The 16,729-nt window shown below is 43.5% G+C and overlaps 1 protein-coding gene across 1 annotated transcript in view; it reads left to right on the top strand.

Annotated features, from left to right (window-relative positions):
* LOC139570825 (PDZ domain-containing protein 8-like) overlaps positions 1 to 16,259 on the top strand; it is a 67,925-nt gene extending 51,666 nt beyond the window's left edge. The window contains exons 4-5 of the mRNA XM_071393035.1: positions 9,505 to 9,667; positions 9,841 to 16,259. Of these exons, the coding sequence (XP_071249136.1) occupies positions 9,505 to 9,667; positions 9,841 to 12,095 (2,418 nt within the window). The 3' untranslated portion in view covers positions 12,096 to 16,259. The remainder of the gene's footprint in view (positions 1 to 9,504; positions 9,668 to 9,840) is intronic.
* The last annotated feature ends 470 nt before the right edge of the window (positions 16,260 to 16,729 follow it).

Below are 16,729 nucleotides of genomic sequence, written 5' to 3'. Positions count from 1 at the left end.
TCTTTGGTATAGTGTCTCATTTTTGAGAGCCTTCAAGAGGTGATATGCCTATCAGATAAACAGATTTCCTACAAATCCTATTCAAGGCAAACTGATGAGCTTCAAGCCTAACCCTCCTTGACCCGGCGAGCATCATCATCACAAAATATTGATAAGCTGGAACATTAAAGACTCGTGCAGTACCATGAAAACAGTTTTGTTTAATGCTTTTTAGAATTGTGAGGATTTAGACTGTCTAATTCAGAGATCCGTGTTTCTTCAGGTTGGATGCTGAAACTCATGAGGGTCCAGCTGACGGTTTGCCGTCAATTGAATCTGCTTCGTGACTATAGCAGTGTATAGCAGACCATTCGATCTGATGTTAAATTGTCTTTTGTCAGTCGCAGCCCTGTGTGTGATTTGCATCATAACCAGCGACTGAAGTGGATTGCAATGCTTTCAGAGGCAGACATTCTCAGATGAAAGCCTCCGGTTTAGATCACACAGCGTTTCTGCTCCTGGCACAAAGAAGATATTAGCCTCAGTAATAGCGGCGGCACCCTTGATATTCACTCTGCCCAGCTAAATGTTGAGCTTGAATTGCTTTATGTACACTCGGGTCCAACATTATTGGCACCCTTGATAGATGAACGAAAAAGGCTGAATAAAAATAAATAATACAATTAACATTACTGAGCTATATTGCATGCTAAATGTATTTTATTTTATACTAATACAATTACTCAGAGAAAGAGTTTTTGATTAACAAGTCCACATATTTTACAGTAGGTATGGTCTTTTCTTTTTTATGCATCTTTCCACCACTGGTGTACGTGGCCAAAGATCCAAGTACCATTGCCGTTTAGCATACTCCAGGCGTTTACATGTGTTGGATGACATGAAAATATAGCTCTTGGGCTAGTGGTGGGTTTGGCTTCAAAAGAAAGATGACCCCATACCTACTGTAAAATATGGTGGTGGAGCTTTGATGTTATGGGGCTATTTTGCTTCCACTGGTCCTGGGGCCCTTGTTAAGGTCTACGTCATCATGAACTTTACCCAGTACTAGGACATCTTAGCCAAAAACCTGGTTACCGCTGCCAGGAGGCTGAAACTTGGACGCAAGTGAATCTTCTAGCAAGCCAGTAACCCCAAGCACACATCAAAATCCATAAAGAAATGGTTACTTGACCACTAAATCAACATTTTGCAATGGCCATCTCAGTCTCCGGACTTGAACCCCATTGAAAACCTGTGGTTTGAATTGAAGAGGGCAGTCCAGAAGCAAAGACGAAGGATATCAAGAATATGGAAAGATTACTTATGGAGGAATTGTCTAAATCCCACCCAATGTGTTCTCCAATCTCCTAAAACATTTAATAAAAAGGCCCAGTGCCATTATGTTTGCAACGTAAGGTTTTGAAAGGTATTTAAAACAAGTGCCAATAATTTTGAACCCTATCTTTTTGAGAAAAGTAAATATGACTTGTTATACAATTGCTCAGAGAAAGAGATATTGTTTTAGTATAATTATTTTGGCATAAAATATAGATTATACAGTATTTGTATATTTATTTTCTGAAGTCGAGTTTGCTCGTCTTTTATCAAGGGTTCCAATCATTTTGGAGCTGGCGGTATGTGTCTGTGGTTTCAGACTCTCTTCTGAATCTCACTGGCCTCTTCTTTTAGAAAAGGGAGGAAACAACATGTTTTCTTTGGCAAGATTCGCCCCCATAGTTTGACTTACCTACAAAGTGTAGTTTCCTCCTCTAATATGACAACACCATGCTGTCAACTCTGTTTGACACTAAAAAAAACAACAGTATTTGTGTAAGAAAGTGTGTGTATGTGTATATACACACACACATACACACACAGTTGAAGTCGGAAGTTTACATGCACCTTAGCCAAATACATTTTCACAACTCCTGACATTTAATCCTTAGATACACAGTGGTCTTCATCATTGACTTGCGCACAATTTTGATGATTTAAAGGCTCTTGTGCACAGTTTGTTGTCTTTACATCTACTGTTAGCTTTGCTGTTCTCCTAGTTTCCCCACAAACACCTGTTGCCTTTTTAAATGTCGTTAGGGCATTCTAGGAAAGGGGAGCAACGTGGCCAGATCAGGTTAAGCCGTGAGGCAGAGACCTGCATTAAATGAATTAGGAAAGTCTCAAATGAAAAGGCAGGTTCCTGGGTCCATAGGATTTATAAACAGGTTATAGGACTAACTTAAAAACTGCTGTCCACACCATATAATGGCGGCAGGTTAGATCGTTGGGCCAGTAACCGAAAGGTCACTGGTTTGAAAACCTGAGTCGACAATATTTTATTTTGTCTGTGCCCTTGAGCAAGGCACTTAACCCTAATTTAGCTGACCCTGTAAAACAACACATTTCACTGCACCTATATGGTGTATGTGACAATAAAACATTGATTGTTTTCTGTTATTTTTATAAATGAAAACATTCTGTCAGTTGACTCCCACTGTGACGAGGCCTACAGGCTATTTTCATGGCTCACACCTCACCTGTGTTTTTATTTTTCCGGTGTACTGTAAGTATTTTTAAACCATTTGCAACACGTGTGAACATAGTCAAGATAATCCGCAATTCTTTATGATTGCACAATCATTTGATTTCCAACAATAAAATAGTCAAATGTATGTAAAAAGATAAACACAAGTTACCATTTTACTTTTTATGATGATACCTGGAACTTTTATTAGAAATATAAACCATTATGATTTGTTCTTGCCTACAGTGTTACATTATAATCACATCTCTTTTTATCTCCAAAAGGTTCCCATCCCAGGTTTGAAATCATCCGTCAGCTTCAAGTGAATCAACCCCCCTCAGCTTGCCAGCTCATATAGATCATTTGCTTTTTCCATCCCCGCCCCTAATTTGATCAGTGCCCTCCTTGAGAATTATGACAAATGACAGCTGGGAAATTACAGTTGTTCGTCTCTGTCTCCCAGACCGGGAACCCCTCCTCCCTTCTCCCCTCTTCTCCCTCAACCATCAATCTCTCATCACATTTGAACTCTCATTCATTCAAGATCTGACCGACTTCATCAACTTCCTCCACAATTCTATTGTTTGTGTTGGTGTGTGCACAATGTTGATAGTTGGAATGATCCCATGATGACATGGTGTTCTGAGGATCTGCATACAATAGTTAGACGCACTGCACTTTAGCGACACACGCTGTCATGTTGCATTGGGCCAGGGAGACACAAAGCAGGTTGCCCCGACGTCACAACCGGTGAATGGTGGATACGTGACTTGTTCTCAGTGCGCCGTGACAGTGATTGAGGCAGCTGGTAAACTCCAGGAGCCTCATTTTACCAATCATCCGTAGGCACAAATCTGTGCGTAAACAATGCGGGGGATCATTTCCACGCAAAGTGTGAGATTTATCAATATGAACGTTTGCTTGAGAGTGTGCGTACATTTACATCCATGACCATGCGTACGCACAGTGTCAATTGGTGGAATACGGGAACTGCTGGTCAAGCGTAGCCTAGTGAATGGGTAAAATGGTAATAATTTGATAATTTTTCAATTTTTATTGTGAAGTCATGCAACATATCTTGACAGTGCATTTGTTACAATAATAATCCATATAAAGTACAGTTATTTGTTAAGTTAGAGGTACGTGTGAAAGGGAAGCCATTGTTGAAATACTATAAAAGGAAATGGGAAATGGAATGAGAGCTGGCCGATCTTGCTCTGTTGGAAGATTTGGCACGGCACAAGCTGTATTTCGCAGAGAGCACGTTTTTAGAGACAGGTGGGACTTTTTAGCATTAAGTACAAATGGGATCATCAGACATAGTTTCCCCAAACCAATGTTATAGGATTTCTGTAAGGATTTAAGACCTACTTTAGAAAGGCAAGCGCATGCCACTCCAGTGCACATCCAAGTGCTCTCCACCCTAGGGTTTTTGGCAGGAGTTTACCGATCGGCATCTCACAGCCCTTGACGGACTATGTTTTGGATGTGATCATTAGCAAAACGAACAGTTGCATACAATTTCCATACACCATCTCACAACAGGTTAAAGTTGAGGGGTTTCTTTGCCATCAATAGGTTCCCAAATACGAATGGAGCAATAGACGGCACCCACATCGCCATAAAAGCACCCTCCCAAAACAAGTTCAACTATGTGAACAGAAAAGGCTTCCACTCACTTAACCCATCACCTGCACATTATGTGATGCGCAAAAGACGCTGCTGAATGTGGTGGCCAGGTGGAACGCACAACTCATCCATTCTGCAGAACAGCAATGTTGGCCTGAGCGGTTGAGGATAGATGGCTTATTGGTGAGTGTTGCCTACTCATTTGAAGTATATTTGCCAATGCTAAACCAACTTGAATTGTCCTAATGTCCTCTATTTGTAGCTATGCTTTTATTTTTACTTGTCATAGCCACAACCGTGCGAGCCAAGTAAAACCTTTTGGTTTTACGCAACCTCTGATGCCAGCATCTCTATCTCGGTCTATAAAAAAAGCAACGATTTTTCTGGTTGTGCCATTGAATTTAATTTTCTTCCAGGCATGGAAACATTGCTCAATCCCCACACCATTACACCACCGCCACCAGTCTGTACCGTTGACACCAGGCAGGATGGGCCCATGGACTCATGCTGACTCTGCCATCAGCATGACTCAACAGGAGCCGGGATTCGTCAGACCAGGCAACGTTTTTCCAATCCTCAATTGTCCAGTGTTGGTGATTGCGTGCCCACTGGAGCCGCTTCTTCTTGTTTTTAGCAGATCAGAGTGGAACCCGGTGTGGTCGTCTGCTGCAATAGCCCATCAGTGACAAGGAACGCACAACTCGTCAGTCCGAGATGCCGTTCTGCACACCACTGTTGTACTGCACCGTTATTTGCCTGTTTGGGGCCCGCCTGTTAGCTTACACGATTCTTGCCATTGTCCTTCGACCTCTCATTCACATGCTGTTTTCACCCACAGGACTGATGCTGACTGGGTGTTTTTTGTTTGTCTAACCATTCTCTGTAAACCCTAGACCAGGGATCATCAACTTGATTCAGCCATGGGTAGATTTTTTTTCTTGAGCAAATAGTCAGGGGGCCGGAACATAATTACAAATCATTTGTAGACTGCAAATTGTCCGATTTTAATATTCGACTAAAACATGATCATTTCAAACCTTGCTTTACATACAGTTGAAGTCGGAAGTTTACATACACTTAGGTTGGAGTCATTGAAACTCATTTTTTCAACCACTCCACAAATTTCTTGTTAACAAACTATAGTTTTGACAAGTCGGTTAGGACATCTACTTTGTGCATGTCACAAGTAATTTTTCCAACAATTGTTTACAGACAGATTATTTCACTAATAATTCACTGTATCACAATTCCAGTGGGTCAGAAGTTTACATACACTAAGTTGACTGTGCCTCTAAACAGCTTGGAAAATTCCAGAAAATGGTGTCATGGCTTTAGAAGCTACTGATAGGCTAATTGACATAATTTGAGTCAATTAGAGGTGTACCTGTGGATGTATTTCAAGGCCTACCTTCAAACTCAGTGCCTCTGCTTGACATCATGGGAAAATCAAAAGAAATCAGGACCTCAGAAATCAAATTGTGGACCTCCACAAGTCTGGTTCATCATTGGGAGCAATTTCCAAACACCTAAAGGTACCACGTTCATCTGTACAAACAATAGTATGCAAGTATAAACACCTTGAGACCACGTAGCCATTATACCGCTCAGGAAGAAGACGCGTTCTGTCTCCTAGAGATGAACGTACTTTGGTGCGAAAAGTGCAAATCAATCCTAGAACAACAGCAAAGGACCTTGTGAAGATGCTGGAGGAAATAGGTACAAAAGTACCTATATCCTTTGTAAAACGAGTCCTATATCAACATAACCTGAAAGGCCGCTCAGCAAGGAAGAAGCCACTGCTCCAAAACCGCCATAAAAAAGCCAGACTACGATTTGCAACTGCACATGGGGACAAAGATCATACTTTTTGGATAAATGTCCTCTGGTCTGATGAAACAAAAATATAACTATTTGGCCATAATGACCATCGTTATGTTTGGAGGAGAAAGGGGGAGGCTTGCATGCCGAAGAACACCATCCCAATCGTGAAGCACGTGGGTGGCAGCATCATGTTGTGGGGGTGCTTTGCTGCAGGAGGGACTGGTGCACTTCACAAAATAGATGGCATCATGATTAAGGAAAATTCTGTGGATATATTGAAGCAACTCTGTCCATGAGAAACTTGATTCTCTGGTCTGATGAAACCAAGATTGAACTCTTTGGCCTGAATGCCAAGGAAACCTTGCACCATCACTACGGTGAAGCATGGTGGTGGCAGCATTATGCTATGGGGATGTTTTTCAGCGGCAGGGACTTGGAGACTAGTCAGGATCAAGGGAAAGATGAACGGAGCAAAGTACAGAGATCCTTGATGAAAACCTGCTCCATAGCGCTCAGGGCCTCTGACTGGGGCAAAGATTCTCCTTCCAACAGGACAACAACCCCAAGCCACACTCCCCATCCAACCTGACAGAGCTTGAGAGGATCTGCAGAGAAGAATGGGAGAAATTCACCAAATACAGGTGTGCCAAGCTTGTAGCATCATACCCAAGAAGACTCGAGGCTGTAATCGCTGCCAAAGGTGCTTCAACAAAGTATTGATTTAATGGTTCTGAATACTTACAGTGGGGAGAACAAGTATTTGATACACTGCCGATTTTGCAGGTTTTCCTACTTACAAAGCATGTAGAGGTCTGTAATTTTTATCATAGGTACACTTCAACTATGAGAGACGGAATCTAAAACAAAAATCCAGAAAATCACATTGTATGATTTTTAAGTAATTAATTTGCATTTTATTGCATGACATAAGTATTTGATACATCAGAAAAGCAGAACTTAATATTTGGTACAGAAACCTTTGTTTGCAATTACAGAGATCATACGTTTCCTGTAGTTCTTGACTAGGTTTGCACACACTGCAGCAGGGATTTTGGCCCACTCCTCCCTACAGATCTTCTCCAGATCCTTCAGGTTTCGGGGCTGTCGCTGGGCAATACGGACTTTCAGCTCCCTCCAAAGATTTTCTATTGGGTTCAGGTCTGGAGACTGGCTAGGCCACTCCAGGACTTTGAGATGCTTCTTACGGAGCCACTCCTTAGTTGCCATGGCTGTGTGCTTCGTGTCGTTGTCATGCTGGAAGACCCAGCCACGACCCATCTTCAATGCTCTTACTGAGGGAAGGAGGTTGTTGGCCAAGATCTCGCGATACATGGCCCCATCCATCCTCCCCTCAATACGGTGCAGTCGTCCTGTCCCCTTTGCAGAAAAGCATCCCCAAAGAATGATGTTTCCACCTCCATGCTTCATGGTTGGGATGGTGTTCTTGGGGTTGTACTCATACTTCTTCTTCCTCCAAACACGGCGAGTGGAGTTAGACCAAAAAGCTCTATTTTTGTCTCATCAGACCACATGACCTTCTCCCATTCCTCCTCTGGATCATCCAGATGGTCATTGGCAAACTTCAGACGGGCCTGGACATGCACTGGCTTAAGCAGGGGGACCTTGCGTGCGCTGCAGGATTTTAATCCATGACGGCGTAGTGTGTTACTAATGGTTTTCTTTGAGACTGTGGTCCCAGCTCTCTTCAGGTCATTGACCAGGTCCTGCCGTGTAGTTCTGGGCTGATCCCTCACCTTCCTCATGATCATTGATGCCCCACGAGGTGAAATCTTGCATGGAGCCCCAGACCGAGGGTGATTGACCGTCATCTTGAACTTCTTCCATTTTCTAATAATTGCGCCAACAGTTGTTTCCTTCTCACCAAGCTGCTTGCCTATTGTCCTGTAGCCCATCCCAGCCTTGTGCAGGTCTACAATTTTATCCCTGATGTCCTTACACAGCTCTCTGGTCTTGGCCATTGTGGAGAGGTTGGCGTCTGTTTGATTGAGTGTGTGGACAGGTGTCTTTTATACAGGTAACGAGTTCAAACAGGTGCAGTTAATACAGGTAATGAGTGGAGAACAGGAGGGCTTCTTAAAGAAAAACTAACAGGTCTGTGAGAGCCGGAATTCTTACTGGTTGGTAGGTGATCAAATACTTATGTCATGCAATAAAATGCAAATTAATTACTTAAAAATTATACAATGTGATTTTCTGGATTTTTGTTTTAGATTCCGTCTCTCATAGTTGAAGTGTACCTATGATAAAAATTTCAGACCTCTACATGCTTTGTAAGTAGGAAAACTTGCAAAATCGGCAGTGTATCAAATACTTGTTCTCCCCACTGTATGTAAATGTGATATTTCAGTTTATTTTGAATACATTTGCAAAAATGTTTAAACCGGTTTTTGCTATGTCATTATGGGGTATTGTGTGTACTGTAAATTGATGGGATTTCTTTTCCTTTATTTTAGAATAATTGTGGGAAAAATCAAGGGGTCTGAATACTTTTTGAATGCACTGTATGTGAATCGTTAAACAGGCAAAAATTACCTGAAACTAATGTTATGCAAGGTAAAGTAGATGTCAATTCTTCATGGGTAGCTGGCTAACAATTATTTGTGGCTAGCCAGTTAGCCCTATTGACTTACTATGGACTTACCCATTCACTGAACCGTCCTTCTTTTAGCTAGGACAATGACAACAGAGACGAAACAAGATGTACACAAAGCAAACATTTTACATCATAACAATCAGCTAGCTATATATGTGAATCGTAATAATGTAGCTAACCAGATAGTATAACAGGCAAAAATGACCTAAAACCAATGTTATCCAAGGTAGATAGCCATGGAGAATTGATATCTGGCTAGCTAACATTAGTAGCTAGCCAGTTAGCGCTATTGACTTACTATGGGCTTGAGACCTACAGTGGGTATTGTGGGTAGGTAACCCTGCCAAAAATGAACACAGCATGTATTTATTAACGTTTCAAAATAAAATATTGTAGTCAGGCAACGCATGAGATGTTTATAGTCGACTGCTATAAATAGAGGACTTCACAAGAAGTCAAGTGTTTACTTACTGTCTAGAAATGAACTTCTTCATTTGTTGAATACTAATATTGTTGAATATTTGTATGCTGTAAGGGTGTTAACTGTTCTGTGATACTTTGGCTTACTGTATTTTCTTCAATGTTCTGATATCCATAGCAAGCTTAAAGCTAGAATCCTTAGTTGCTACATCCATTTTTGGACTTTTTTCTATATACCCATTCATTCTTGAAGAATATAACTTCTAAATGCCTTATGAGCTTAGTTACAAACACTGTATAGCCTCAAAACATGGTTAAAAGTATAATTTTTATATCATGGATGGTCAGTCTATGCATCCATAGCTCTATCTATACAATTGGGAGTGGTTACATTTCTTAGCTTTTTAGCAAAACAGGGGTGGGAGGACACGTTGTTATTGTTTTCACTTCAGGATTCTTGCTTTAAAGTGATCCTAAGTTGAAAGTGCTACGTGTGTTTGTTTCTCTCTGTGTGTTTCAGGCGGAGGTGATCAAAGGGCCCTTTGGCAGTGTGGGTATGACATTCAGGCACATCCCCGACTGTGAGGGTGACACGGTCCATGTCAGCATCGAGACAGTCACTCCCAACTCTCCTGCTGCCCTGGCAGACCTACAGAGGGGCGATCGACTTATCGCCATCGGCGGTAAGACACTAAGGCCATGCAGCATAAGTAAACCTGACTGTGGCATGATCTGGCAACCCTGAGGATGTTTGAAGTGACTTAAGAACAGCAGCATACAGTAATACTGGATGTATGTTGTTCAGTTGTACTGTTTATCTCAATATGAGTCTAACATGTTCTCTATCTCTGGGCAGGTGTCAAAGTGACATCCTCTGTCCAAGTGCCCAAACTGCTGAAGCAGGCAGGGGACAGGGTGCTGGTCCTGTACGAGAGGCCTGTGCGTCACCAGAGCACCACCATTGGCCTGGGAGCCCTCCAGGAGGGGCTGGGCCAGCTGGAGGAGCCCGGGTTCATCCTCCCGCCGGGGGGCTATGAGGAGGACCCGGCACCCATCACGGCCCTCGCCGACATATCCGACAGCAAAGACATGGACTCTGAGTTTGCAGAGTTGATTGCAGACCCCAAGTCTAGCCTGCTTAGCAGCAGCGCCGAGGCCAAGGAGGATTTCCTGTCAGTAAACCAAAGCCCCAAAAGGACTGTGGCCAATCTAGCCTCCAAACCCCTTGGCAGCATATCGCCCATCCTCAACCGCAAACTGAACTTGGCAGGGCTTCAGTCACCGGTCAGACCTCCACCCACACCAAAGCACTCACCACACAAGAGTGTCGAGCCAGGAGAGGGGCCACAGCGCCCCACTGTCCCCCCTCCACCCCCACCCACTCGCCCGCTGGTGCCCCCTAGACCCCACATTAAATTAACGTCAGCCTCTTCTGAAACACAAAGTCTGCTGGAGGGGAGTGAAGCTACCGCCGCGGCTGAGAAAAGTCCAGAAAAGACTCCTACACACTCCACTGGAAGCAATGGTGACAAAGGCAGTGCTGTGACGACACCTGTGAAACAGCCCGAACCAAAGCCAGCGGTCAAACCACCCGAGCCCTGCGAAGAGCCACCAGGGGCCCCCTCCGCTCCCAGCAAGCAGGACCTGGCCAAAGACAAGGTGTCTGAGAGCTCCATCATCACCCGAGACATCATGGAGGACCACTCAATGTGGGAGTCCTCAGAGATCATGTTCCGCAACCGGACGGCCCATTGGGGCAATGGTTCTGTGGTGTTAGCGGTGGAGAGCAACCATAAGTACCTTAACACGGCCCTGTGGTGCAAAGACCCCTTCAAGCTGGGCAGCCTGCTGTGTCTGGGCCACGTCAGCTTGACACTGGAGCATGTGGCCCTGGAGTGTCTGTCCACGTCCTCGTCTGAGTACCAGAGCACTTTCAGACTGGAAGCCCCAGAGCCCAGGGCCAGCGTCAGCCGCACCGCCCTGCGCAGCCTCAGCACCCACAAGGGCTTCAACGAGAAGCTCTGCTACGGAGACGTCACACTCAACTTCAGCTACCTGGCTGATGGAGAGTCAGAGACGTGTGGTGGGTTGATGGAGGGTGAAAGGAAGGCCAGCATGCCGGATGAGGAGCTGAGGGAGAGGGAACAGCTTTCCTTTGTTCCCCGTGACGACCTGGCCTACAGTGCCATACAGCTGGTGGAGGTGCGCCACAACTTTCAGGACACCCAGTTCCAGAACCCCACCTGGTGCGAGTACTGCAAGAAGAAGGTGTGGACAAAGGCCGCCTCCCAGTGCATGATCTGTTCCTATGTCTGCCACAAGAAGTGCCAAGAGAAGTGCCTGGCCGAGCACCCTTTCTGCGTGGCCGCCACCGACCGACGCAGTGCCGACCCGGAGGCCAAATCCACCATCAACCGCGCCACTACGGGCCTCAGCCGCCACATCATCAACACCGGCTCCCGTCTGCTCAATCTGCGCCAGGTGCCCAAGAGCCGGCTGGCAGAGCAAGCGGCTGATGTGCCAGATGTGGTGCACATCCCTGACATCTCTGACAACGAGAGCAGCGATACAGAAACCTACGCCGGGGCCAGCCCCTCCAAGCATGCAGCCGGCGGCAGCACCAAGCTTGTACGGCGGGAGGGAGGACTTGACGACAGTGTATTTATCGCAGTGAAGGAGATCGGCCGCGACCTTTACCGGGGCCTGCCCACTGAGGAGCGCTCTCAGAAGCTGGAGCTGATGCTAGACAAGCTGCAGCAGGAGATCGACCAGGAACTGGAGCACAACAACGCCCTGATGCTGGAGGAGAGGGAGACGGGGGACGCCCGGAGGAAGGCCCTGATCACGGCCGCCCTGGCCAAGTCTGGAGAGAGGCTCCAGGCTCTCACCCTGCTCGTGATTCACTACCGGGCAGGCATCGAGGACCTGGAGAATGTGGATAGCACCGGCACCTCCCCCTCGGAGCCACATGGCTTCAAGGCCAAGGGGGTGGCATTGGAGGAGGCCTTACTGGGGACAGAGGTTTATGACAGTGACATATGCAGCCCAGTGGAGGCCCAGCTGCTGGATGACATCACAGAGGAGCAGATCTGTGTGGAGGCGCTCCACTAGAGAGAACAAGGACGAGGGATGGGCTTCAGACTCACAGCAAAATTATTTGAACCTTTTTCTGTGGGGGTGGGGTAAATGTTACCTTCTGAAGATCAGCTGAGGCGGTCTAGTGAGGGTGAAATTGTTGATTTGTAAAACAATTGGTCATGCATACTTGGTTTGGGGAGACCACTCTTGTTGTCCCAAAGAACAGCAGTTTAGTTTTCCTAAAATTATACTTTTAAAGGGAAGCTGGAAAGCTAGATGGAGAAATTTGCATTGAGGATCAGTGTTTCATGGCAATCTGTAAGTGCATGGGTTCACAAACATTTTAAAACATACATATATAAAAATTGCCTTCTATAATTTAGCTTTTGTTGACATTACAGGGCACCTTAACTTTTTTCTATCACTTGAAAATGTGAGTTTAAATGTTTGTTACAGTTCAGTATTTTATCACTAAAAGTTACAGCAACCGCTTTTCCGTTTTGCAGAAGATTGCAATCAACATGTGGTTGACATTCCAGGAGCTATGCAAATAGCAAATGGCTCTGTTTTATCCAAATTGTATTTGGGGAATGGAATAAATATTAGTTTGATTTGTTTTACTGTGAGTAACAAGCATATTTTGTTAGACTGGACACCTTGTTGTGCGTCTACAGGAAGACAACAGTGTGGAAATGCAGAACAAAAATGAAATCCTCCACCATATGGAAATTTATGTTTCAGATTATGTACTTTTCATGCCACTCATATCTTCACTTTGTGAGCTTTGTTGATTTTAATGCATAATCCAATTTTAGAAATCACCTATGACTTTCCTTTTTTGGACTTTTTGCAAACTACAAGCTCGTGATAATTGAATGAAATGGGCAATAATGTTGTGGGGGAAGATGGTCTGTCCCTTGGTTCAGTTTATTTATAGGCCAAACATCTATGACCCATTTGGTTAACCAGCATATTCACTGTACATGTTATTTCTCTCTCTGTTACAATGTTTCCTTAGCTTTTGGGGTAGAGGGATAGAGTTGTATAATATTTTTCTCAAATGTATAATTAAAAAATGTTTTAAATTATTTGATTAAGCACCTGCTTTTGTTTTCTCGTCCCCCTTCCAAATCGTTTTTTTTTTTGTATGGATATAATTTCCCTGAACTTAAACATAACTATGGTGGTGGTAGTTTTATCCAATCATGTTACTTCAGACGAAATGCTTGCTTTTGAAATTCTTCTTGATCAATTGCAAAGTATTTATGTAATCGTGGCAGAAAGTTTTTAATTATATGGTTCATCTCAGTATGAATGTTGTTACAGGAGCACATGGATCTCTGCTTTATTCTATGTACAGTACCAGTCAAAAGATTGAACACACCTACTCATTCCAGGATTTTGCTTTATTTTTACAATTGTCTACATTGTAGAATAATAGTGAAGACATGAAAATGACGAATGAACACATATGGAATCATGTAGTAACCAAAAAAGTGTTAAACAAATCTAAATATACTTTATATTTGAGTTTCTTCAAAGTAGCCACCCTTTGCCTTGATGACAGCTTTGGACACTCTTGGCATTCTTTCAACCAGCTTCATGAGGTAGTCACCTGGAATGCATTTCAATTAACAGGTGTGCCTTGTTAAAAGTTAATTTGTGGAATTTCTTTCCTTCTCAATGCGTTTGAGCCAATCAGTTGTGTTGTGACAAGGTAGGGGTGGTATACAGAAGATATTATTTTACCAAATAGGGCTAAGTCCATATTACGGCAAGAACAGCTCAAATAAGCAAAGAGAAACTTCAGTCCATCATTACTTTAAGACATGAAGGTCAGTCAATCTGGAACATTTCAAGACCTTTGAAAGTTTCTTCAAGTGCTGTCACAAAAACCATCAAGCGCTATGATGAAACTGGCTCTCATGAGGACTGCCACAGGAAAGGAAGACCCAGAGTTACCTCTGCTGCAGAGGATAAGTTCATTAGAGTTACCAGCCTCAGAAATTGCAGCCCAAATAAATGCTTCACAGAGTTCAAGTAACAGACACATTTCAACATCAACTGTTCAGAGGAGACTGTGTGAATCAGGTCTTCATGGTCAAATTGCTGCAAAGTAACCACTAATAAAAGGACACCAATAATAAGGAAACTTGCTTGGGCCAAGAAACACGAGCAATGGACATTAAACCGGTGGAAATCTGTCCAAATTTGAGATTTTTGGTTCCAACCGCCGTGTCTTTGTGAGATGCAGAGTAGGTGAACGGATGATCTCCGCATATGTGGTTCCCACCGTGAAGTATGGAGGAGGAGGTGTGATGGTGCTTTGCTGTTGACACTGTCGGTGATTTATTTAGAATTCAAGGCACACTTAACCAGCATGGCTAACACAGCATTCTGCAGCGATACGCCATCCCATCTGGTTTGCGCTTAGTGGGACTATAATTTTCTTTCAACAGGACAATGACACAACACACCTCTAGGCTGTGTGCTGCCTATTTTACCAAGAAGGAGAGTGATTGAGTGCTTCATCAGTTGACCTGGCCTCAATAATCCCCCGACCTCAACCCAATTTAGATGATTTGGGATGAGTTGGACCGCAGAGTGAAGGAAAAGCAGCCAACAAGTGCTCAGCATATGTGGGAACTCCTACAAGACTGTTTCAATAGTGTGCGAAGCTGTCATCAAGGCAAAGGGTGGCTACTTTGAACGATCTCAAATATAAAATGTATTTGTTCAACACTTTTTTGGGGTTACTACATGATTCCATATGTGTTATTTCATAGTTTTGATGTCTTCACTATTATTCTAGAATTTAGAAAATGGTAAAAAATAAATAACAACCATGGAATGAGTAGGTGTGTCCAAATGTTTGACTGGTACTGCATATCTTTATTTACTTGGTTTGGTGACTGGTGTGGGGTCTGAAATGCAGTTAGGATGTTATAAATGCTCTGTGCAGTTAGGATGTTATAAATGCTCTGTGCAGTTAGGATGTTATAAATGCTCTGAGCAGTTAGGATGTTATAAATGCTCTGTGCAGTTAGGATGTTATAAATGCTCTGTGCAGTTAGGATGTTATAAATGCTCTGTGCAGTTAGGATGTTATAAATGCTCTGTGCAGTTAGGATGTTATAAATGCTCTGTGCAGTTAGGATGTTATAAATGCTCTGTGCAGTTAGGATGTTATAAATGCTCTGTGCAGTTAGGATGTTATAAATGCTCTGAGCAGTTAGGATGTTATAAATGCTCTGAGCAGTTAGGCTGTGATTGTGTGAAGTTCTTGGCCTTTGAAAGTTGTTCTCAATTACTGACAAATGTATGTCCATTTCTATTTATATGTATATACAATCCAGCACAAACCCTCTGCAGAAATGCAACCACTGTTGTACCCCAATATAGTGATGTCATCATGACCGGCCACAAGCAAACCCATTACAACTGTAGGCACGGGGGGGAAACACTGATTTTTAGGGTAAAGATCATAAAAGGAGAGCGTTATTCTCTTCTCAAGGGGCCCAAAGCCTCTGGATAGGATCAGTATGACTTGTATTCTATTCTCACCGAGCTAATTTAAATCGCAGTGTACTTCTGTGGCTGTGCTGCCATTGCTTCAGCACAGGACCAGAGCTGGTTAAAAGCAGGCCTTTTGGGATCAGAGTCAGACAGGAGGACAATATACAAGGTGTGAAGGGGAAAGGAAGCAAAGCAAAAAATGTCTGTGCAATAGACGTGATGCTCTTCTAGATACTGTCTTGGCTGCTACTTGTTGTATATTCATATTTTTGTAGGAAATGAAGACAAATGTGATAATCAGGAAGGGATGCTTCAGTTTGCAATCTCTCCTTTTCAGTTTCTCGTTGTTTCTCTCTGACGCAAACCGTATCTGGCGTAGTTTAAGGGTCAGTTAGGTAACTTGGGGGACCCTGGGCTGGAATTGAGCTCATGAGGAGAGTAAACAAAAACTATTTTTGGTCTGTGTCTTGCTACTTCCATTACTACTGCTGCAGCTGTTGTAAATCGGTGCTCTCTAATCCCATTCATACGCTGTTTATCTCTAACCCCGCGATACACGTCGTGTTATGGCGTTCTGCTTTTGAGATTTGTTTTGTAAGAGGGATGTTGTACACAGTTCTAGAGGTGGATCATGTGATGAAGCGCTATTGTACATAGCCTCAATAAACAAGCTCATCTGAAGCCCCCTGACTTCCTGTGTGTTCCTACTCCAAATACTCTTTGAATTACACAATACTGAGCTCATAGTCTTACAGTACCTTCAGAATATGGCATTTGCTCCTGTTAAATATTTTCTTAGTGTAACATGACATTGGTCTAATGGTTTTTCTCTCACACTGTCCTGTAGACACAGGGAAAGATAAGGCAGCCATCGGTCTTATGGTAACTGTAAAGTTCCTTGGTGGAATGGGAACGGAGCATCTGGTAAGTAATTGGAGCCCATTGGGGAGACTGACATGATAATCACAGTGTGTCGTCTCAAACATTGGAAACTGGTGACACCCCCCCCCCCTTCATCATAGCCTGGTCCCCCACCATCCTTGTGTCTCCCACTACTGCTTCAAAGACATCAAGAATAGGAGGCATTTATCCTCAGTCAAAAACAATCATACCATCAAACATGTAACAAACTTACGGTTGATTGAATCTAC

The sequence above is a fragment of the Salvelinus alpinus genome, chromosome 3 (assembly GCF_045679555.1).
Source record: "Salvelinus alpinus chromosome 3, SLU_Salpinus.1, whole genome shotgun sequence".
Taxonomy (NCBI): domain Eukaryota; kingdom Metazoa; phylum Chordata; class Actinopteri; order Salmoniformes; family Salmonidae; genus Salvelinus; species Salvelinus alpinus.
This window is presented reverse-complemented; position numbering and strand designations above follow the sequence as displayed.